Source organism: Paramormyrops kingsleyae, chromosome 17 (genome assembly GCF_048594095.1).
Source record: "Paramormyrops kingsleyae isolate MSU_618 chromosome 17, PKINGS_0.4, whole genome shotgun sequence".
Classification (NCBI taxonomy): Eukaryota; Metazoa; Chordata; class Actinopteri; order Osteoglossiformes; family Mormyridae; genus Paramormyrops; species Paramormyrops kingsleyae.
This window is the reverse complement of record NC_132813.1, coordinates 11,312,789-11,336,876: the sequence shown is the minus strand read 5'-3', so window position 1 is coordinate 11,336,876 and position 24,088 is coordinate 11,312,789. Positions and strand designations below refer to the sequence as shown.

The 24,088-nt window shown below is 39.7% G+C and overlaps 1 protein-coding gene and 1 pseudogene across 1 annotated transcript; one reads left to right on the top strand and one right to left on the bottom strand.

The window, feature by feature from the left end:
• Window positions 1-178: 178 nt before the first annotated feature.
• timm50 (translocase of inner mitochondrial membrane 50 homolog (S. cerevisiae)) lies at window positions 179-24,088 on the top strand. Its single transcript, XM_023812190.2, has 11 exons — window positions 179-430; window positions 1,923-2,082; window positions 3,206-3,237; window positions 9,976-9,997; window positions 13,675-13,733; window positions 15,371-15,490; window positions 16,639-16,743; window positions 17,672-17,770; window positions 22,758-22,914; window positions 23,017-23,123; window positions 23,249-24,088. Exons 1-11 carry the CDS (start codon window positions 218-220, stop codon window positions 23,348-23,350), a joined length of 1,176 nt encoding a protein of 391 aa, XP_023667958.1. The 5' UTR covers window positions 179-217; the 3' UTR covers window positions 23,351-24,088.
• Window positions 7,147-7,243, bottom strand: LOC111844113 (U6 spliceosomal RNA; annotated as a pseudogene).

Sequence of the window (24,088 nt, the reverse complement as noted above, 5' to 3'; positions counted from 1 at the left end):
ACCTTACATGCTATGGCAACTTCAGCATGCTTTCGAAGGTCGACGGTATCTTAGACGTTATTGGAGAGAAAAATGTAAATCCCGCCCCAAATGGCGTAATTGCTTCACCATAGGACGCTCATTCCTCACTTTAATAGTCTGTCAAAACGGCACTATCCAATCAGCGCCCTTTGTCCTTTTCACTCTCATTGCTGGTTCCGGCTCTAGTAGATTCAAGATGTCGGCGGTGTCAGTGTTTCCCATGTGTGTCCGAGCGACTCGCGGCCTCCTCAGGCTGAGGACCGAAATTAGAGCTGGTCGTAGTACCGCGGTGTCAGTCCTGACAAGAGCCTTATCCTCGGCCCCTTCGACTGGAGAACAGAACAATGCTGCTGAAGGACTGACGCAAGCCATATTACAGGATAGGCTTCTGCAACAGCAGAAAAGTCTGGTAAATGGCTAGCTAACAGCTATCGAACCTTCTGTTTCATATGCAGTCGTTTTGTCTGTTTCTATTATCTAGGGGAAACTTTTGTAGCAGTAAGTGGTCATTTTGTTACAAATAGTAACAATGTATCATATCAGGATGCCGCGTGCTGTTGGCAGTAACTACCCACTGACATAACATGACTGACATAACTGATAAATTCGCCGGTACGGCTGTTATGTCCATTGATTTGCGCGTTATCTATCGGCTGGCCTAGGAGCTGCCGTGTCGAATATCAAAATATACTTTATTTATGACAACAATGTTTTATGGAATTACCTGCGTGTAAATGTTTATTCACGCAATATTCTCGTTATAACTCAAAATCAGGGAGAATAATGATTCCTTAAAGCAGTAATACATGCTGAATGTATTTCTTGTAGTTTTTCTATAACAGTTGCGTAATATAGCAAAGTAGGACTGTTTGACATTATTGCTTATTTGAATAACGTGGGTTGAAATTGTTACTTAAGTTTAATTTGCAATAATTTCTTGCTCAGTCCTATGGCATACTGTACATATTAATAAATAAATACACATGTTAAATGTTTTCAGATATTCTTGACATGTTTTTGTCATGATACCTGATTAAGAATATCTAAAAATTAATATACATGCATCTAGAGTCTGTGTTTATTTCATGACACTAGACAAACACTGCTGCATTAATAGGTGAATGTAGCTCAATGGCAGGGAGCATAGGAAAAAGTGATTTACAGTCGGACTGGGCAATCAAGCAGATTTTAATTTCAAAGAAGATTATCGAATTATCAAACGATTATCAAAACAGAATAATCAAGACAAAACAATTGTTATGCCGCATTTCATTTCATAATGATGCTTCTGTTTTGTATGGTGTTATAAATCCAGAACACCCCTTTCCAGCACCGTTTTGTTTGTTTCTAAGTTGAATTCTCAGTTGTTTCTCAGTTTATACCCTGTTTAAAAGAGAAGTTTGTTTGTTTTTTAAAAATAAATAAAAGTTCATTAAGTCTAGTATGATATTTCCAAAGTCAGCGAGTAATTGTGTTAATTATGATCAGTGTTGACCAAAATAATCGTGATTATGATTTTTTCCCCATAATTGATCAGCCCTTATTTAGAGTACATCCAACAGTCTTCTTGTGTTGGTGGGAGGGGGCATGGAGTCTATAGGGCACAAGGCAGAGGTACAACTTGGCAGGATGTCAGGTCCCTCACAGGGCACAATGGGTAGAACAGGGATGTCAGGTAGCCTAACTGCATGTCTTAGGACTGCAGGCAGAAACCGGAGCACCCAGAGTACATCCCTGTGAAGTGGGAGAGCGTGCAAACTCCAATTTATGTACAGGGCTCAAATAAGAACATACGGTTTTCTGGATAATATTATAATATTAACATGAACTTGTTATTGCATCTGAAGTAATACAGATGTAAAAGTTTTACCGCAACAGTTTTGTGTTTGAATGGATTGCAGGGCCAGCCTTTGAAGGAGGCAGATGGAAACAGGGACTATAACCAGGACCAAGGCAACGAAAAGAAGCAAAAGGAACAGGCAGCCTATACCAAAAAGATTTTGCTGAGACTGGCTGGTATTATGGGACTGGGTGGCACGATGACTGTAGTGTACATATTCGGTACGTATCTCAATTCTCTTTCAGACTTTTTTTTTCTTCTCAAAGATACCATATTGTATATCTACACTATATATTCAATTGTGACTTCAGTTCTTGATTTCTTGATGCCGTAGAATATAGATTCTGCATGTTTAATCCTAGTGTAAAGAGAAGTAAATTCAAAGCCATATTTCATCTGTGTAATTTCTGGAGAAGTCTTGTGGGAGATTTAAAGGCTCTTACACAGCCTAGCCTCCATCTAAAAGTATTTGGGTTGGACATGATGGTTAATTCAGGTTGGGTTGGAGGCAATGAATATTATACTGAGCATTTAAAAGAACACAAAAAATAAGCTGTGTAATAGTTACGAGGATAAGGAACACTCAACATGCACTGTCTGGCTAAAATGAAGTCACCATTTCAATTTAAATCAGCAAGTACTTAAGAGCAAATGATTGGATCATTATTACAGCTCAGCAACGTTATGCAGTGATAAAGTGAATCTACTGAACGGCCAGGTTACACCTCCATCCATCAGCAATGGATTTTTTTCTTTCCTGATGGCATATTCCAGAACGAGAATGCCAAGATTAATCCGGCTTGAATTGTCAAAGAGTTTATTGAAAGTCTGAAGGAGACTTTACGGAGTGGTTCAACTCGCCTATCATCAGTACAAGATTTCAATAAGAAATTAATGCAAATCTGGATGGAAAAAATGTTGAGATGTCGCATAAGCTACGTGAAAGCAATGCATTGAAGAATGTGCGCCTTAATCAAAGCTAAAAGCGGTCCCGGCAGTGTAGATGGCTGCAAACGCATGTACAGCGAGCATTATAACTGAAGGGAAATACCTCCACTACCAGTCAAAGGTTTTTGCACACACTGACATTTTCTTCATTTGCATGTTACTTAACATTTACTAAAAATAGACTCAATAGTCTTTGCTAACAAATTTATAGTATGTTCACCGTTTGAGTACCTTTATTAGCAAGAAAATGTCATGTTTTTGATTAATCAAAGCAGTTACGTGGTGTGCAAAAACTTTTGACTGGTAGTGTATGTAGCTAATTTAAAGTTATGGAGTTTCATCTCTAGAATGTTTGCCACTAACTTTTTTTCCATCTTATTTTTTTTTTTTTTATAGGCAGCAATTCAGTCGACGAACAAGGAAACAAGGTACCTTTATCAGGAAATGTTTCTTTCAGATATACTAGGATCCTTTGTATTTGGCAGTTCAATTCACATATCATTAATGTGAAACTAAGAGTAAAATATACATAGTCCTCCATATGACATGGGTACAACCTAATCATCATTTTCCTGTTTGCCCCCCCCTAGTTTTACGGCCGGCACACTTCTGGGGCTCTCGGTCTGATCTTCACCACACTTCACACATTCATACCGGGTCTTTTGTAACCTAGGTGCGGAACACTCCACACTTCACGTTCCCTTGCTGAATACTTCCACGCTGCCACATCGCTCACTTTATTACCCGAGTCACTTTGTAGTGTGGATGGGCTGAGACATCAAAGGGCGCAGCCTGCGGGCCCTTGCGAGAGTGTGACCCGGTCGGGGGTGTGCAGGCGCACGGCTCATCCTTCGGATTGAGGATGCAGCCTAATTGGATGTCAGTAGGTGTCATTGTGAGAACAGACCCGGAGCGCTGCTCTCGTTTTTGTTCTGTGCTGCGTTTTGCTCTGAATTGTCGAGAGCAGAAAGTTCAACGGGAACAGAAAGGGACAAGCTGTACGTGAAAAGTTTATCGATACAGTGACTTTGTAAAAGTTTTTACCACCCTTGGTGTCGCAAGGAAGGATTAAAATATGTAAATTGAATTTGTGTAGCTAGTTTCTAAATGAAAGTATTTACGATTTTAGAATTTTATTAGAAATGAAAGCTAACTGTTCAGCCCCTTGTGAATACTTGCTCTCACCTGTATATGCGACTGGGTGTCTCATGGGGAGCAAGATTGCGTAGGCGAAAAGACGATTTTCCCGTGGGGGTCAATAAAGTATCATTATTCTGTATTGTGTAAGACTAAATTTTGGCTGGGCCTGTTCCATTTTTTGAGAGATCAAGAAATTGAACAAGGTCGATCTGTTTTGATTTCAAATTCACCTGTTTTAAGTAGCAGTGGAGAAATAAATAATATTGGCTTTGAAGTCTCACTGATCCAGGACATGATGTCAGTCACATTGTCAGGGCTAATGAGCTGCCTGTGGAACTTAGGCAGAATTTGTAGAGCATTATAAAAGGACTGGTGAAGACCCCTGAAGCACAACTAAGTTTCTACAAAATAAGGAAAAATGATACGAGTATGATACTGGCATGCTCCCGAATGAAGCAACTGGGTGAGATGGAAAGATGCTACTGGAATGGGAAGTACTGTCTAGAGGTCAGCAACTATACTGGTCTAGCCACGTGAAAAGTGGCGGGATAGAACCAGTTTTGAGAAAAGCCAGCATTTTAAAGGAGATCTTGGGATTGCCAAAAGCCACGTGAAACCTTGAAGAACCTCTTGTCCAGAAGTGTAGCGCTAAATCCAGCACAGAGGAAGCATAGCTTCACCCTCCTTCTCCTGAAAGCTTGTCATGCTAGATTGGTGTTTGTCAACAGGAAAGACTGAGAAGCTTCTTGCTGTCAAGAGCTGGATGTACATGAAGTTCATTTGAACATGCAGGACAATTTTTGGAAGAGAACCTGTCTTGTCAGCAGGAGTTTTGCATTAAGAACAGTGCTTCAGCAGGACATTGGTTTAAATGGCAACCACCAAAAAGGGATGACTTAAAACACGAGGTTGGTTTGATATCCCAGCCAAAGCTCGTGCATAAATTCTGTTATTTTTATTATACCTAAAAAATTGCTATATTCTGTGGTCTTCACTCTAGGTTTGCAGGGGATTTTTTATCGTAATTTTGTTGATTGTGTTGGTGATTCATTCCATGCATTCAGATGGTGAAATGTAATGGTTTAAGGTAGGTTCTCAAGGTACTATCGTATATTTAACTTGATCTGAGATAAGGAACCTTGTATTAGTCCATCAATTAGGTGCTGACAATTTCTGAGTTGTACTTCAAATACTACAGTCGGTATGTGACAGTGGTGGCCTAATGGTTAGGCAACTGCACTTGTAATTGAAAGATTGGTGGTTTGAATCGCCGACCGTCTCTAAGGTTCCCTGAGCAAGGTACCGCCCCCAAGCACTGCTCCCCGGGTGCTGAATTAGCTGCCCCCTGTTATGTCACGATGTCACATATGGGTTAAATACAGAGGACACATTTCGTTGTTGTGTACTGTGGTGTGTCAACAATGACCACTGATTGCCAAATTCTAATTCTAATCATCATCAGATACCTGATGCTTGGGTACCTTAGACCCAGCAGATTTGTTGGGGCATCACACAGGAACCAGAAACACCCACTCTATCCTCCTCTTAGCATTCATTTCTGGGTACATTGTTTTTTCATTGAGCGCTGACATGGCAAATGATGAAGGAAAAAAATTTGAAATTTTGCATTTCTTATGAATAGGATTTATTGGGTTAATTTATGTTGTATGATTATAGCTATATATATATTTTATATATTTCACTGTGTAGTGAATTTATATGTAAGTGGCACCCAAACCTTCCTATGGATGCTGACATAAATTCATTAACTATGATGTTATATTTGCTGCTCTATTTGATTTATAGTAATAATCTGTTTTTCCCCCTTAAATTTATGGGGCAGATGTAGTTACAAATCCTCCCCAGTAGATGGCATGAAAAACAAAAAAAAAAAGGTAATCTAACTTTTCTGAAAGAGTGGCTTTAGAATCATCATGATTCATGTGATTACAACATAACCATTACAAAATCTCATATTCTGATCCAAGTTTAGCATTTTGTAGGTGGCAGGAAGCCCCAAGCCAACAAGCATGATTGCAGGCAGGGTTTCCGTTCTCATCACTTGTTTGATGTACTTTTGAAGTTTGTCTCAGTGTTCCATAAGTTCATGTTGCATACACTGACCTGTTCCCCATCAGATCTTTATATTCTCTCAACTAGTCTTCAGCTTTGAACTTCACTACAATACTCTTCCTTCCTATTGCATTTAAAAAAAAAAAAAAAAAGCTAATACAAACATTGTATATCTAATTTTAATTAAAAAAAAATATAAGTGGCAATCTGGCGGTGTAGGTCCAGGTATAATACCTCTGCTGGGCTTATTTCACTGACATTAACAGGTATGAAGAATCTGCTCCTAGTTTGGCCGGATCTTGTAGTTTTGCTCTTTTGTGTGACGTGAAGAATCCTGCTGCCATTTAGTTCAGGATACAGTTTCTGCTTCCTGCCTGTTTTGAATTGGGGCAAAACTGTAAATTGCCTGCAAATGGCATGAATTTTAAATGGGGATTCTGCTTTGTGTGCTTATGACGCTCCACCTGAAAATACCTGTGACTGCTGCTGTTTACTTAGTCCTGTTGGCTTTAAACAGTGAAGTCAGTCATGTTCGGTTTACAGTAATGAGCTCTTTTTGCAGTGCACTGTGAAACGATCTCCTACACTCCTGTTAGCAAGCTAATATTCTGCTGACACATCTCGAGGTTCTCTGAATCGGAATTGCATAACTCCTACAGTTTGAACTAGAAACAGACTAATTCTCACTGTACTGTTGCGACATTAGTAAGTATGTGACTATGCCCTCCGCTGTTCTGTTATTTGCATGTTTACCTTGAATAATTACTTTTTAACTATCATAGTTTTCAATACATCTAATACAATTGCAATGAACTATAGCTGCACTTCTCATACATACAGAAGTAACATTGTTTTTCTTTTTAGTTATACTAGCCTATGCAAAATTGAGTATGATTGAATTGAATGACATTCAGATAGAAGTCACCTGAAAAAAAAGCCCTACATGAATTCAGTTCAGTAAGTGATCAGTTTATTTTTAAATGTGGTAGTACTAATGTTCTTCAGAAACTGATCGTTTCCCATAAATTCTCTGGTTGCTTAATGAGTGTTAAGGGAAGGAGAAGTAGACAGCAGGTCGTGTTTATGTTAGATTAGATGATCAATGTTGATCTCAGGGGAAATTCTTAAATACGGAATGCTTCACAAATTTGTATGTCATCTCTGAAGGGGTAATACTTATCTTCTCTTTACCATTCCAATTGAGCCAAAGTTGTTCCACATCTGCTTTGTTTCCAGTAATTTCATCTGCATTCCATATGTTTTTATTTTTTCTCTTCCAAATTGTTTCCAAACTCTCCAGTTTCATATTTGGAGACCAGGGCTAGCCTCCGATCTGCCAGCAGATGGCAGTGGGCTGTTTCACCCTTTATCACGTACCTTACATGAAGGCACATACCTGTAGACACGTGGCTTTGCAAAATATAATTGTGATAAAACTTGACTGGGTGCATTTACTTAAGAAAGGCTGAGAAATATCTTAAGTCTGACTTAATTCTTGATTTGTTATTACAGATGGAATTTCCTGCATGGGAATGCAAATTTAAGGACCAATTTTTGATTCCTTTATTTAGAAATCCCAAGCTCCATGCATTCCATTTTCAAAATTTTGTTTACTGAAACCCATTACTAAGTAGGAGTAATGTTTAACTCAGAAAAAAGTGATTATCACACACTTGGCACAAGCGCTCTTTTCTGTAGATTTTTTTTTTTTTTGGATTGTGCAAGAAGTTCTGTGTAAAATGTGTGTTTGGTCTAATGACTCAAGATCAGAAGTTGTATATACATGCACACACACACACACACACACAGACACTGTGTAAAACTATATACTGATAGTGTACACATGTAGTGTCTTAAGTGTATAAACTATGTTTGATCTGTATCATTCATTTCCAGTGTTGGTATTAACGTGTTACTGAAATTCCACTACTTTTGGCAGTAACGAGTAATGTAACTATCTTTTCAAATTAAATAACGTAATTAAAAGTACTGAAATTTTAAATGGGCTCGTTACTTATGTTTTGCGTGAAAATGTTAATGGACAAATGCAGCCTATTTTCCTGTTTATGATCTAACGTCATCCGACTATATGGGGGCACGCATTGAATGGCTGATATTAGGTACAGTGATGGATAAAACTTGACAGTTTTTTTTTATTATTATTATTGTCTCGCACTGCTACAGCAGCAACACTGAAATAATATAACTACCCAGATAGCACACATCGCTACCAGATATTGATGCAACATTCCCCAAATGCTGTTGTATTTCAACAGCAACACAATGTTAATGACATCACTATGTTTAGCCCACTGTTATTTTCCCATTAGGGTATATAGCCCACAATAGGGGTATACTGTATTTATTTATGTACTATACCCTGCATGTAGACAAATTGTTTTAAAACCATATAGCTTACCACACAAACAATATAGCTGATTAAAAGTTATAGGTTTATTTTAAATATTGGCAACGTGACAGAAATGTTTACAATAGGCCAAACATTTATGCTGAACTGATTGTTTTCAATCATTTTATTGTACCGTTCTGGTAAATTAAAACTTCACATTAACTTATTTTATAATTTAAATATGATTAATAGACCTAAATGTAAAGCGATCGAAGTTCTGATTTTAAACCAGTGTCCCTTCAATGTATGTGTGCTGTCTGGGAATTAATAAGAGAATTTAAGTAAATCAAATGTTACTTGTTAATTGCAACTAATTAGTTATATATGTAGTAATTGCCAAAGTAAGTAAAGTACTTTTGAATGAAATAAGTAATAGTTTTAAATTTTTGTTTAATTTCCCATTTCATTATTGTGTTTGGTCCTCTTAATTACATAATAGTGGAAAAATAGAATAAGTTTCTCAGTTTTAAGTACATTTTAAACCAAATATTATAGAACGAATCGTCCCCTTGTGTGTGTGAGCATGATTTAGAATGAGAACTCTTGTACTACAACAGAAGAGTGGCAGTTTTTTTTGTCTTTAAAAATAAGCGACTCCAGCCAGCATTACAGCATCTGTCTGACTCATCTGAAAGTCAAATCATGTTTTCAAGACATTTAAACTCATTCAGTATCTTAAATATGCTTTCCTGTTTAGGAATAAAAATTGCTGACTTTGCATATTCATTTGTAGATAGAAATAAAATTTTTATAATTTAAGTGTGTGTGTGTGTGTGTGTGTTTTGGGGTGGGTCCTGATCATGCTTCTCCCAAAAAAATGTCCCCCCTCCAGCATGTGGCATTCAGTGGGGGGGGGAGTACTGACCCCCCCCCCCCCCCCATCTTTCCAGCAGATCCCCAGGTGGGCCTGAGACCTGCTGGCAGATGTAGCTGAATATTCATCAGCTGAGAGATTAATTTGACTGGTAATTGGTGGGAGATCGCTGTGGATGGTGGAGACGTGTGAATGCGCAGACTGGAGGCGGAGCTGCAGAGGTCTGCACGCGAATGCATGAGAACATAAAGGGGCACCGTATGGCCTGTCCTCTCCCCCAACAATACAGGCAGTCCGCTCTGCCCTATAACCATCATGCACTCCAGCAATGTACTGCGTGCCAGAATCTCTGGTAGAAAATATCTTGACTGCTTAACTTTATTAGAAAAAGATTCTTACAGAGTTTCTGCTGGTGTGAATTGGGTTATGTATCCCAGTTTGCTTCCTTTTCTAGTCGAAATTCACACACACTAACAGCAGCATTTGTAAATAGATCTTTGTCTGGCATCTACAAATGAATTGTTTGAATTATGATGCCATTTTTCTGTCAACAGTTTGCATTAAGGTTTTGACATAAATGGATTTGGGTATTTTCCTTCAGTGGCCAGTTAAAACTATGTTTTAGCTAAATCTAATTTATAGTGCCAAAGTACAGTTTGCAAAGTTGGGAACATTAAAGCATAGGTTCAATTCTCACATTCTTTCTTTTTTTTTTTTTTTTTTTTGCAGATTCCAGATGAATTTGACAATGGTGAGTACAGTTTTTATAAATGCGATTTAAATGGTTTATACATAAAACTTTTGCATGATTTACCTGTTGTGAGTCCGTGTTAAATATCCAGGCTGCACAGATGAAATGATCTATGAAGTAGATGTCATGTTGATGTTTGGGAGCATGACTCTGCTCGTTTGTCACGGCCTGACAGTGCGGGTATTCAGAACATTAAAAAAAAAACAAAACATAAAGCAACTTCTGCCTCGTACTCAGCGCCTGTATGTTAATATTTTCTGGCAGTGTTCGACCAGTCCACCCGCCCCATTACCATGTCTATAGTACCCCGATATGCGCCCCCTTGACCGCAGATGAGCCACCTTCTGTCCTGCCTGTGTCCTTGTGGCCTTGTCAGTGGTGCTGAAGATACATTGAGCTGTTGAGTTGCCACCCTGTACCCTGTCCTCTGCCCGTACCAACAAGATGCCAACTACGGCATCAATGGCCAAAGCTCACCCTGTCCTCAAGTGTACCCTATCTGAACTCCACTGTCACCTGTCTTTTTTTTTGGGGGGGGCGGAATAGATAAGGTGGATGGAGGTAGATGAGATAATGTTATTTTTGGACAACACTGGTGTTTTGTCTACAGGTGAAAGACGATTATGATAGAATCTTGAGTGACTAAAGATACGGATGAAAGAAGTTTAACTATAGAAGTTAAAGAATATACTATATTCCAGATTGTTTGTTTACTTATGTAAGCTTTAAGTAGGTTTTGTGGATATCTATGTGTGGAAGTATTACATAAACAGCATACATAATATATGTTACTTACACATATTTTTTTGCATACTTGCACTCATGTTTTAACCAATCAGCCTTCCCTGAGTCTGCTTCCAGGTCGTGGGTCAGGACATTCTAGATACTTTTACTGAGTTTGGGTAATGTGCAGTCATTCTGTCTTTCCATACCTACAGCACATTGCTGTCGGGTGACGAACGCCAGCCCAGACGCCTTCCTGCTTCAGATGGTGTTATCAGTGCAGCATATAATCTGCTCAGCCAGACAAGCCTGTATTTCTGTACGTTAATGATAGGATGCATTCGCTTGAGCCGTAGGTGTCATTGACAACCGAGGATGAGCGACCAGTCTGTATAAGTGCCTTCTCTGTATAATAGGTGGAATTGCACTCCAAGACAAGTAGGAACCTCCTCTTGAAGGCCTCTTACAGTCATTATTTTATTCCCTTTGTGTGTGTGTGGGGGGGCATGTTTCCCTTTTGAAGATGGCCACCATGCCTTTTATTAAATATGAGCCAGATTGTGGAATGTTCTTAAGCACTTATAACTGCATTTTGTGAGTGGAGCTGATGAGAGTAGGAAGAGTGATGAAATGGGAGGGCAGTGGGAATAATGGTCGTGGGGGTGGGATACCAGTGTTAATCCCCTTCCCCTTTTGAAAGACAGCTGTATCAATTAATTACAGTTTATTTAAAATGAGAAGCAGTCTTCTAAATACTGAGCAGTCTGGCTGTTGTATGATAATCATAATTAATTCCACCCTTCCCTGATGCTCTAAGTAGATTTATTACCTTAGGGGCCAGAGTAATGCTGTCCAGCACTAATGGACTAACAATGTTTAATATTGTAATAAAGGATATGAATGACCTTAGGAACCGGGTTGAAATTTGCAGCCCTCATGGGAAAGGGGAGACGGGTTTAGGGCCTGGGCTGCCCCTCCTGTCTTTTACATTCGCTAGCAGACGGCTGGTGAGGCTGCCGTCCGAGCGTGATTGGGGTTTGTGGATCTCCTTAGGGAGCCCCATTAATGAGTGCAGTATGCAAACAGGAGATTGTCGTGTTCCCACACCAAGTAATGGCATTTAAAGTGATTTAGGGCGCCCGCACTGGCTCGAGCGTAGATGGCAGATGCTCCACCACGTCCCTTCTGTCGTTTGACCCCGAGAGTACGTTCCGCTACCTCTGCAGTTGTTTCAGAGCTGTGCGTCCCGCGGGTCAGACTTTTTGGTTCTGGTATAATCAATGGGATTGTGAGTGTGGATCATTTAGTTACCGATACCCATCTGGGATCTCCGACAGATCCAACACTTGTATACTTAAAGAACTAAAAAGTTTATTTCGCGCACAGGTTGTGAATAATTTGCCACTTCTTCATTGACTTATTCTGTGAAGATGGGAATCGGATCTGAGACACCTCAGAACAAACGAGCACTGTAAATCGCTTATTGTCCCTAAACGGTACTATAACGGAAGGATGAGGGTCCACCTACAAATCCACCGATTAAGGAGGTGATTGCTCGTTTTACTAAGAAGAGACAGGCTCACAACATGCAAAAAGACAAGAATCTAAAAGAACGGAGAATGAAAGGCAAGCAAGTAATAATGGCCTTTGGCAAACAACGCAAGCATATGTCTCCCCAGCAGAGGATGAAAGGGGCGCCTTTGTTTTGTCCAGAGGTCCTGCCTATCGATCTGCTTGCCCCCCTCCCATGTCCAAATATGCACACTCGAAATTTTAATGCACTGGATGGACATTACAAAGTATAGCATAGATTAAACAACGGAGACCAGCTTTTTCCGTACACTGACCTAAACAAGATTATGATGATATGCCAAAGAAAATGGAAGCAGATTTCTCTGCCCCTGATTCTCCATTCCTTCTTCATGTTTACTCTGATAGAATACTGCATAATGACTTCCTGTACTGCACTTTTAAAAACTATTTCATCTATTTTTCTAAAACCAAGCACTTAACCTTATGTTTACTTTACACTGACTTAGTCAGAGGCTGAGAGTTTACAGTGCAAGTTCCGGTTTCTAATGAGCTAGTTCCTATATCAGAAACCCTTATCCTAAATTATCTGGGAACATACAATCTGTTTATTATGGACAAAGCATGAAATCAAATGTTCCTGAAAAAATGTATTGAAAACGTAACTTTCAGGTACAAAACGCTTTGTTGTTCTTGCGTCCCATTTGATGTTTTGTCTCCGTGGGTATCATCCTGCACTAACGCTGTTAGCCTGCTCTTGGAACCCCCCCCCAGAAGGATCCCTACATACAGGGGGCTGCTTGTCGACGTGACCCGCAGCTGTGCTCGTGCTGCTAGCCTCCCCTCCTCGTGCTCTCGGCTCTCGTCTATTACCATAACAAACAAGAGGACAGCCTGCCACAAACTGTCCCAGCTTGACCTTTCCCCGAGTCTCCCGACGTCGTCCTTTCAGCTGAAGGCATCAATAGCTGCAGCCGGCCTGGACGCCGCGCTTCCTAATCTCGTGGGAGGCCGTATTTACCTCCCTGGTCACAGTCACACGCTCCCCAGCACGCTTAGCCGTGAAAGAAATAGATTACGAATAATCAAACTCTGGGACGGGGGTGTCTCTGGGGAGTTTAACCAGTGCACATTGTTCTGCAGCCTGCAGAGCCGGCTGGCAGGTTAAAACAACAGGAACTGAGGCAGGCTTAAGTGTAGCTACCCATCGATGGGAGTTGCCTGGATTTTATTATTTGATTTTTCCACAGTAAAATTAACCATTTTAAATTAAGTCGATTAGCTGTTGTCGGCTTTATTAAATAGTTGAGGATTGCGTGCTTTATGAAATCATCATTGCTTGGTGCTGTGTGGATGAAAATGCTATTATAATAGTTGTCTGTGTTAAACATTTTGTTTCATGATACTTTTTTGCTTTTCTGTAGATGTTGTAGTAATTCAGCAACTGAAAAGGACCTTCAAGTATTTCAAAGATTACAGACAGGTTAGTAATCTTAAATGTAGGGGTATGATCAGCTTGCACACATGCTACGAGAGATGCTATATAAAAACTCTGGGGAAAAAAAAATTGAGATCACTACATATTTTTTTTTTTTTAAATCTGCATTTTTGAATCCTGGTTTAATGCTGGTTCTGCTGGCAGAAGGCGACACTGAGCAGCAGGTTGTTTCCGTGGTAAAACTTTCTAAGATGGAAATACACAAGAACAAGGTGAGGCAGGAGACACCGGGAACAACCAGACACTAGCCAGGGAAAGGGCGGAAGCGACTTTCTAATGCCAGGGGTGACTGTCAACTTATCCAACAATGCCCCTTGAATCGGAGGATGACATCGTGACCTTCAATGGAAAAATGTAGTGGTGTGGACAGTTTGTAACAGCATCCTAGAAGCAGCACTGAAGTCCCATGAAGCATGGAAGAAGCCTTCATCAATGAGAAACCGAGAAGAATCAGGCTGCAGTTTGCAAAAAATGTGTATTTTACACAGAAACACACCCATAAATTGAAATAAGTGAAACTGAAAATGTTGCTTTGGTCTGTTAATTTTTTCCAGAGGTGTAGACATCTGTTTAGCGTGTGTGTTTTTTTTTCCATTTGTTTCTCATTACTGAATATTCCTGTAATAAATTTTGGTTGACATTCTGAAGCAGACTTGTCCAGACAGACAAGGTTTTGGGCAGGTGTGAGACGTGCATCACAGCCTCTTCAGATTAGACCAGCTGCCATTTAGCTGAAGTGCCCCACCCTGTTCAAACTCCCCACTACCCTCTCATTCAGCTTAAACAATTTCAAACTAATTTCAAAAATTAGCCTCTTGAGACTAGCGGTCTATTTTAACACTACAGTGATGTACCGCATAATGATATTTCGGTCAATGATGGGCCATATATACGACGGTGGTCCCTCGTGATGTCACGGCGCAACACATTATACGTGTTTGTGGTGATTCTTGTGTAAATAAACCTACTGTACTTACAAAAGTATAGCACATACAATTATTTACAGTACACCCACTGTCTAGGTTATATTGGGGTTACAATCTGATAAACTTATCGTAAGACGGAAATATCTTGAGGCGAAGATGCACTTTAATACAGTACACCTAACCTAACGAACATTATAGCCTAGCCGCCTTTAAACATGCTCAGGACACTTACCTTAGCCTTCAGTTGGGCAAAATCATTAACACAAAGCCTGTTTTATAATAACGTGTTGAATATCTCATGTAATTTACTGAATAATGTATTGAAAGTGAAAAACATTAACCCATCGTAAAGTCAAAATATCGTAACATGGACCGTCGTAACCCGGGCAGCGTCTGTACATAGTACTTGATGATATACAATCGTTACTGGTTTATGCGTTTACTATACTGTACTTTTTTTTTTTTAGTGTACTCTTTATGTGTAAAAAAAAGTTTGCTGTAGCCTAGCCGTGTAGCAAGCTATACCATCTAGGTTTGTGTAAGTATACCCTGTGATGTTCGCACAATAACGTTATTGTCTAAAGCCGCATTTCTCCAAACGTTCCTGTCATTAAGCAACACACGACTGTATTTTAGAAAACAGTCAGTCGTGTTTTATTTGACTTGTCCTATTTCACCTTTGCGCTGATTCTTCAGATGATCATTGAACCCACGAGCCCCAAACTCCTGCCTGACCCGCTGAAGGAGCCCTACTACCAGGCGCCGTACACCCTGGTTCTGGAACTGACAGATGTCCTGCTGCACCCAGAGTGGTCGGTATGTGCCGCCCGTCCTCTCTGAAGACGCATCCTAACACTGGCCAATTGACGAAGACCAGGGACCAGTGTGTTTTTTTTTGCAGAATACCCTATTTAAGCAGCTTGTACTGCATCCTACTTGACAATATACATATAATTGAATACAACTGGTAAGATAAAAAATGGTAACTGTGGTGTGTTTTTCTAATTAGGTTTGCATTGGTTTTAGGTTTTTAATTTGCTGTATTTATTTACCTGCATTGTGATTAGTATTTGATTACACTGAAATCAGATGCTCTCATTTTCAATAGGCCACGTACACACATGCATTTTTCATATGTAGTGACTACTGCTGACTTTTTAGTCCTGACTACTTACAATACTGGTGGCACTAAAGTATTCCGGGAGGATTTCATTCAGAAGGTCACTAAACCTATTCTCCTATAACTCCCTCCTCCTCCCCGCATCCCGTTTCCCACATGGATCCAGTAGCCATCTGGCGGACACAACTGCTGGCGAGCACAACCACCTGTACCCCTCCTGCCCCCACCCCCCTCCCTGGCCTGCTTGGCCCCGCCCCTTTCTGCACCTGGCCAGCTGTGCAGGCAGCCGTAGGTAACAGGTGGGCTCTGGCTGTAACTGGACACCTGCTGTCAGGAAGAACTGCGGCTCCTCAGCGTGGGCCAGAGCTTTGATTTCTCAAGTGCAGGGAGTTTCCTGGGTCTGGGTCCCCTGCACTCACTTCAAAAAGAGAAAACCACTATTCGCTACTTTTGACAGCTTATTTAACTTTCATTGTGGAAAGGCCTCTGAACTGGGAAATTAATGTAAATGTTTAATTACACTTGCATGAGATGAGTGCCAGTTATTTGCCGAAATAGAAAGTCCCTCACTTTTTTCTCTTTTTGTAACACATGGAGCAAACTGGGTATTTTACTGGAGCATTTTTGATTACGTACCCAGCTCAAGATGAAAGATCTTTGTTCCTATCAATCGTCTTCTAGGACTTGAACCAGTCTTCCATTATACTGCTTGAAACCTCCAAAGGATTAATAACAGCTTAACAAATTTAATTCCCTCTTTCTTTTACCTCCCAATTTCTTTTTCTGAGCCATGTACATTTTAACGGTTATCTGTCATACAGACTCTTTTTCTTCATTTGTGTAGCTGGAAACAGGTTGGCGTTTCAAGAAGAGGCCAGGCATCGACTACCTGCTTCAGCAGCTGTCACCTTTGTATGAGATCGTTATCTTCACCGCTGAGACCGGCATGGTGAGCGGCACACGAGCCGCCGTACATTACCGCCATAACACATTGCTCCTGCACTTCTGTATTAATTGCCGATTTCTTAATTCTCTTGCACCCAGATACTCAATTTTGAAATGTAACGGAATGGTATGAAACTTCCTGTTGCATTTCTAACTGAATTTCTGTAATGTATAGTAATTCGGAAGGTTTAGCGTTATTGAAATCTTTCACTCTTAAATGTTTATTTATGTCCCTATATAGCGTAAAGCTATATCAAATAATGATAATACAGATATTATATCAGCTATTTAGGCATATTTTATTTATTTAATATATCTCAAGAAACTATAGTAAAATGTGAAGCTTTATCATTTTATTTCAGCTCATATCCTGTCTCTACAAGTTTTAAAAGGCCAAAAAAAACCTAAATAGCCAAGTGGATATAATGAAGTAGTTTGACCAGTACTTTTCTAGGCATAATTTTCTTAAATGCTTTATAGATAAACAGGCATCTGTTTAAGCTTAAGCTTTATTGTCTTTTATTTATTGGGCCTGCATCTGTTTATAACATTGTGTGTAATGGGTAAAGTAAAATACTCTGTTATACATTCACATGCATATTACCTGGTCTATCAGTGTTGAAGGGCATATTTCCTTTGCATTTCTAATGCATGTTATTGTAGTGGAGCTATTTTAAGATCGCATTCCTTATTTAGATGGGTATGCCTAAGCGTGAAATTCGTTGGAAGTCGTCTGATACATATGCATAGCTGCTGAATGACCTGCCTGAATTTCACAAAAAGGAAAATTTAATTCCAGGAAGAACATCGTGAAATGTTTTAATAGCAAGCTAACGGTATGATAATGAGGCCGAAGGATTTATGCCGTCCATATGTTTTGTGCTCTCTTATGTATTTGAAGTCCACAGAGGTTGTCTGTCCTGTGTTTGCAGACTGCCTACCCCCTGATCGACAGCATAGACCCCCAGGGATTTGTTATGTATCGCCTCTTCAGAGATGCCACGCGTTACATGGACGGTCACCATGTTAAGGTACCAAAGAGATTCTCATACTGGTATGCGGAAAGCCAGCCACTATAGGGAGAACTCTTTTTACGAAGGCAATAAGGATTTTCTTTCCTCTAACTTTTTTATGGCCAGTTTTGTTCAAGTTGGATTAATTCAGCAAAGGTCAGAGTGTTTATAGACCAGCTAAGTTTATGATAAATTCGTAGTTATGAGATTTTTATTTATTTATTAATATTTGTAAGGAAGACCGTAAAATATCCTGTAACAGGTTGTCCGGATAAACTTACAAGTGAAAAGTGATTTATATCACCTGTGTGGGGCATACAAAAAATAAAAAGAAGAGATTTAGTTGTTTCCTGCTGAGAAACGGTCTTTCGCAGAGAGTAGAACTGAAATCTGACTTGGCAGCGTTTGTACATTTATCATTTTCCATAATATTGTCTTCTGTCTTATATGTATATACCTTTCTAAAAGAAAATACTTGATCTTACAACCTGTTGGTTGGCAAAATGTTTAATTTATTTTTATGCACAACCAGTTTATGTTTAAAAATAAAACACACACTTAAAAATCTAAAAAATCAGATATGTGGATTATGGGACTTAGAAAATGGATTTATTTGATGATGATAACTGAATAGAATATGTCAAAATATATGATGTGCACAAAGGGTTTGGGCCATTCCGGAATGCATTCATCAATCCCAGTCCAAATCAGGAAATGGAACTAGAGTTGGACTTTAAATCTCCCTGAAATTCAAATTCAATTCCAATTCAGTTCCGCATAGTTTTTTTTTCCAATCCCAACTCCAGTTCCATTTCCTGATTTTGAATTAGAATTGATGAATGCATTCTGGAATGGCCCCAACCCTGCTGCCACACATTTGATTCATCTGATTTGATTCAAATTACAGTTCTAGATTGAAAGAAACTGAAAGTGGAGATATTTAACACCACTACACTGATATTGGGAATTTTTTAGGTGGTTTGGGTTTGCAAGACCTTGGACCAAGTAGTTGTTCAGGTAGAGAGATATATTAACAAAAATGTCTTTTTAATAGTGGTGTTAATGTGACAGAACTCGAGTCTCCAGCTATTGCACATATCAAAGCAGATTTTTTAGCTTTTTTGATGAGTAAGAGATTCTGAGAATATGACGGTCAGGTGAAAAGATTTACTGGGGTGTAGGTTTGGTACTAAGACGCTGTGCTGCCTGAGAGACCGTTCATGCTAATGCCAGTATTTTGAATTTGGTATGACGCTTCATAAGTAATATGTGGAGGAAAAACAGGAAGGTGGGGGCTTGGCCAATGAAAGCAAGGCATATACATTAGGTACCTCCTGGAATGTGTTGTCACTGGATGTTGTAGGAATAATCTTCAGGATTACATCATAGATGCTTTGTTTTGGTTGGTATCTGTGTCAGATGAAAAATTCTGCTGACTGATGAGCGATTAAGAATGTTGAAAAAATTTACATTATCATCAATTTGGGGAGTGTTCTGAAAGGAAGCTTTCGTAGAGATTGAGCCATATAGTAACTCTCGACTTCCTGGATTTGAATTGTTTTCTTTTTGTCTTGCGCAACTTGATTGAGTCACACTGGATCCATGCATTGAGGCAAACCTAGGAAATGGTTGTGCTGGTTTAGTGTTGAAAAGAATATGATAGCATATATAGATAAAGCCCAATTGCTCTCCACATGTTACATGGGCTAGTGCTGCAGTTTGCTCCTGTGGCCCAGAGACATATGGGCAGTCCCCCAGTTACAAACAAGATCCGCTCCCTATGTCTGTCTTTTAGTTAAATCTGCGGTTTCCATATCTACAGTTTCAGTTACCTGTGGTTTACCACAGTTTGGGAAAAAAGAATTGTAAACATGTAACTGTGTTTCATTGTTCTTTCGTCCTTTTAGGGGTATGAAAAGCATGATTTTCGTTGCGGACTCATCCCTTGATAGATTTTTTTTCACTGCTCTATCATTTCTTGAGAATTAGGCTGAAACATTTGAATCCCTTTCATTTGAGAGAGTACAATACATAACAGTAGTGTGTAATAATGGACTTTATTATTAGTGTATTTAATGTTGGTAATATTTTACTGTGCATAATAGGTTGGAGGGTCTGCAGGTGGTTCACTATTCCGCGCAGTAGGTCTTGGAACGTATCACCCGTAGATATGGGGGGGGGCTACTGTAGCAGACTTTGCAGCAGTCCGTTTGTAAGTACGAGTTGTCCTCTAAGTCAGATGTTCTTAACCTGGCGACTGCCTGTACTGTTCAGCTAATTAGTTTCTTCCAATTGCATGTGTAAGTGTGTGTGCATGTTCTCTGTGATGAACTAGCATCCTGTCCAGGACATACCCTAGCCTAGTGCCCTCTGTCCTAACTCGACTCGACTCAACTCGTCTCTGGCCTCCGGTTGAATGATGGATGAACTTGGACTATAGGGAAGAAGTAGGAAACATTTTTAAAATGTAACAATAAATTGATTAATCAAATTAAAATTAAAAAGTAATCTCCATTGCAGAAAAAAAAATTACCAGATAACTTCCCTTCTATGACATTATTATATTGTGTACATAGAAGAATAATTTGTTCTTATTATTGAATTCTTAATTTCATAGTTGATATAAAACCACTCAAATTGTATGTGCTGTTTTTTTTGGCTATTCAATATATTCTTCATCATTTAAAATAATCAGTTTCTCACTGCTATCCAGTTATATCAATGTTCATAGCATACATAATGGCATTCAGTGACTTGCTAGTCATCCAGATGAAATAATTGATAAAATGAGGTTCATCAACAGTTAAATGAACATCTGTTGAGCATGGTCCTTTCTAAAACTGTAAAGCGATTGAAGGGTATAAAAATCTTTCATGCAGTCTGCATTTCTTGTTTGCCTTCCTGTTGTCCGATGATGGTTTCGCTAATAAAATCCTTCTGCAGTTATAATCCATTGTAAGAGTTTTTGAAGAAGTAGATGGACGTCACTCAGAGCCTCCACACGGCCCCTGCCGCCCTTCTGCTGTGTGCGTGCTCTGTCCCGTCCCAATTACAAGAGAGCGAGTGTGTCTAGGTCCCCACTCTTCCCGCTGACCTTCTGCTCAGCTCTTTCTTTCCTCCTCCTTGCATGAAAACCCTCCCTCACCCCCGCCCCCCACATTCACCTCCCATCTGGCCTTCTGAAGCAACAGGGGAGCGTGAGGGGGGAGAATGGGAGGGGTGCAAGAGAAAAGAGTCTGAAACGGTGATCCCTTAAGGGACTGCCTTTCTAGGCTGAATTTCGATGGTGTCAGATTAAGACAAATATACGTTTTCAGACCAAAAAAAAATAATGAATTTACTTTTGTTTATTGATCAGTGATGTCATGACTAAATATTTCCTTAAAGGTACTTTCCTCAATGTTTGATTTTTCTCCCAGATTTCAGTGTAAGCTATTAATGTCCTCTAGAGAATGAACAAATAAGTGTTCTCATATATATATATATATATATATATACATACACACACCACAAAGAGTCGTTCCTTTTGCCAGCGTTTTTTATTTTGCCGTAGTCATTTTTCTTTGTCTACCGAAATGTCCCTCACGTATTTTAACAACCATCAGTGTCATTAACTTTAAAATATTCACTGAAATTACCTTACAGTTGAACTTGGCCAAACATTTAACAGTAGAAACAGGAGCTGTTTTGCAGAAATATTTCATGAAGTAATGCTGAAGTGTAGATCAGAATCTAGTGTCAGAACCCTGTCACTCAGTGGTGTTCATAGTTATAATTGTTCCACGTTGTTCTTGTCATTAAAGAGAAATAGCTCACTGCCTACCTTAATACTTCAAAACCTACAAAGTCCTTACTTTTTCAACCAGCTGTGCTGGGCCTGGAGTCTAACCTGGAATTAGTCATCTAGTGGCTATAAAAATAGAGCACGCCTGTGATCCATCGGCATGTGCGCACTTGCGCACATACACACACATGCTGCCCCTATTTCAATAATCCCTCCAGAGACTGCCAGTAGCTGTGTCTGAAAGGTAAACGCAGATCCCATCCTGCGGGGATTGAAATAGATTACGCTGGTGAGGCAGATGCCGGTGAGTTAACGTGAGGGAGTGTGGCAGTGCGTCCCCCAAGGTTTCCCACACACAGACCCGTACCACGCTTGTGTCAACACCTCATGGGGATACAGATGACCCCGATGATTGAGCTGAAGAAAACACAGCGTCTCTGTCCATCTGTTCATGCCGAACATTGAGACAGCACAGAGGACAGCTGGTCTCTGAGAAAGTGCGTGTTTGTCTTTTGTAATATGAAAATTATGCTGTTTTTTTGTTCTCTGAACTGATCATTATTAGAGTCTAAATTGTTTTTTTTCTGTTCTTTTTTTTCTTTCTAACTTGACGCAGCTCTTTGAGGAGCTTGTATGTAGAGATACCCAAACGATATATGAAGATAAAAAACCAATGATATATAGGAAATGGAATTGATAACTATGAGTCTTGCCTCTCCACAGCATGTAACATCTTAGTTTGTGATTAATCCAGTTTAATGACTTTAATGCAAAACTGCTTAGAGTATTACTATTTCAGTGTTAACTTTTTCATAATACTTTAATAGAAATCTGATTTTAATATCTACTTTTCTCTGTAAGTGTCATTATTTTTGCTTTGAAGGTGTCTAACTGGAAATTTTCAAAGATTACTTTTACACATTTTGTATGTGCTAGGCTGTCATTTTAAATACGGAATTTTTTAAATTGCCTGTATCAGCATGTTTTTCCTCAAGTAAAAATAACACAAACCTCATAGTTAGCATTATTTTTCAACAAGAGTAAATTGTTTACGCATAAATGCAAAATACGTGCATGTTTTGAACACAGCGCTCGTGGAAACTGAGATCCCTCTGTACCCAGTTTATACCTGGATAAATTAAGAAAGTCCCCTTGTTTTTTGTCGGTGTTTATCTTAAATGTTATTTTATCTGTTTTCTGTGTGATTGTTTCCCCAAACAGGATGTGTCCTGTCTCAACAGAGATGCCACCAAAGTGATTGTGGTGGACTGTAAGCGAGAGGCCTTTGGGTTACAACCTTTCAATGGGATGGCATTGCGTAAGTGGGATGGAAACTCGGATGACCGGACCCTCTATGACCTGACTGCCTTCCTCAAAAGTAAGTACAGATACAGTAAAGTAGATACAGTTGTGTTTTCCTTGAACTCTAAATTAGAGAAAAGAACTTCAGTGCTTTATTGTTCTTCTGTATTTCCGGCAGCCATTGCCATTAATGGGGTGGAAGATGTCCGCACTGTGCTGGAGAACTATGCCCATGAAGAAGACCCCATTGAGGCTTTCAAGCGCAGACAGGCACAGCTAGCACAGGTACATACGGCTAGATCGATTTTTTTTTTTCCCCCAAGGAACTTTACTTTCAAGGAACTAATGCATGGCTGGCCACCCAAGCCTCAAAGATGTCTCACGTGCAAATGGTTTCTATCTTTTTGCAGGAAGAGGAGCAACGACTGTCTGAGCTCTCAAAGCATAAGAAACAAAGTGTGTCTTTGGGATCTTTAGCAGTGAGATTGTGGGCCCGTTCCAAGCAACAATGAGAAGCGTTTTCATTCAGACATCTCAGGCCGTTTGGTTGGGGCAGCGAGCCAGTGGAAACGGCTGAAATCACACCAGGAAGAGTTGCGAAGAAGGGAGGGTGTTAGGATTTGGGAATGGTAACTGAGGATAGTAACTGTCTAAATCCTCTTCCAGATGTCTAGGAGTGTGGCAGTATACTTTCGTGGAGGAGGGGAGATGCATGTAGCATACATGTAACATTCGGATCCTCCATGGCGTTAGTTACATTCCTGTATTGATTAAGGCTCTTATATTCATCGTTTGTTACTGAAGTTCTCATCAAGCTTGGGGTACAAGGGACAGTAATGTGGTCAAAACAAATTTGACCAAACTTAATGAAGATGCAGAAGAAAAGTGAACAAAAGTGAAGAAAAAATTATGATAATTGGTCTGAACATCCGGTAGTTGCCACAGACCTGTTGCCCCCCGCAACACGACTGAGACCAGGAGGCCAGGAGTTATTTAAAACAATGAAACTCCATCTTTTGAAGTCGGAGTCAGGCTTTGCTCCCTCAACAAGGAGAACCCACAGTGAATAAGTTATGCCTGTGATGCGAATGCAGGTTCATGGTAATACGCCTTTGTGAAAGGCACCTAACGTTAAATAAAGGGAGACCGGGTAGGTGCTGCTGTGTTTAGTTACTTTCAATGGCTTGGTTTGTGTATTTGTTGAATTCCTGTGAATTGCAAATGTCATAAATAAATGAAAACTGACTTCA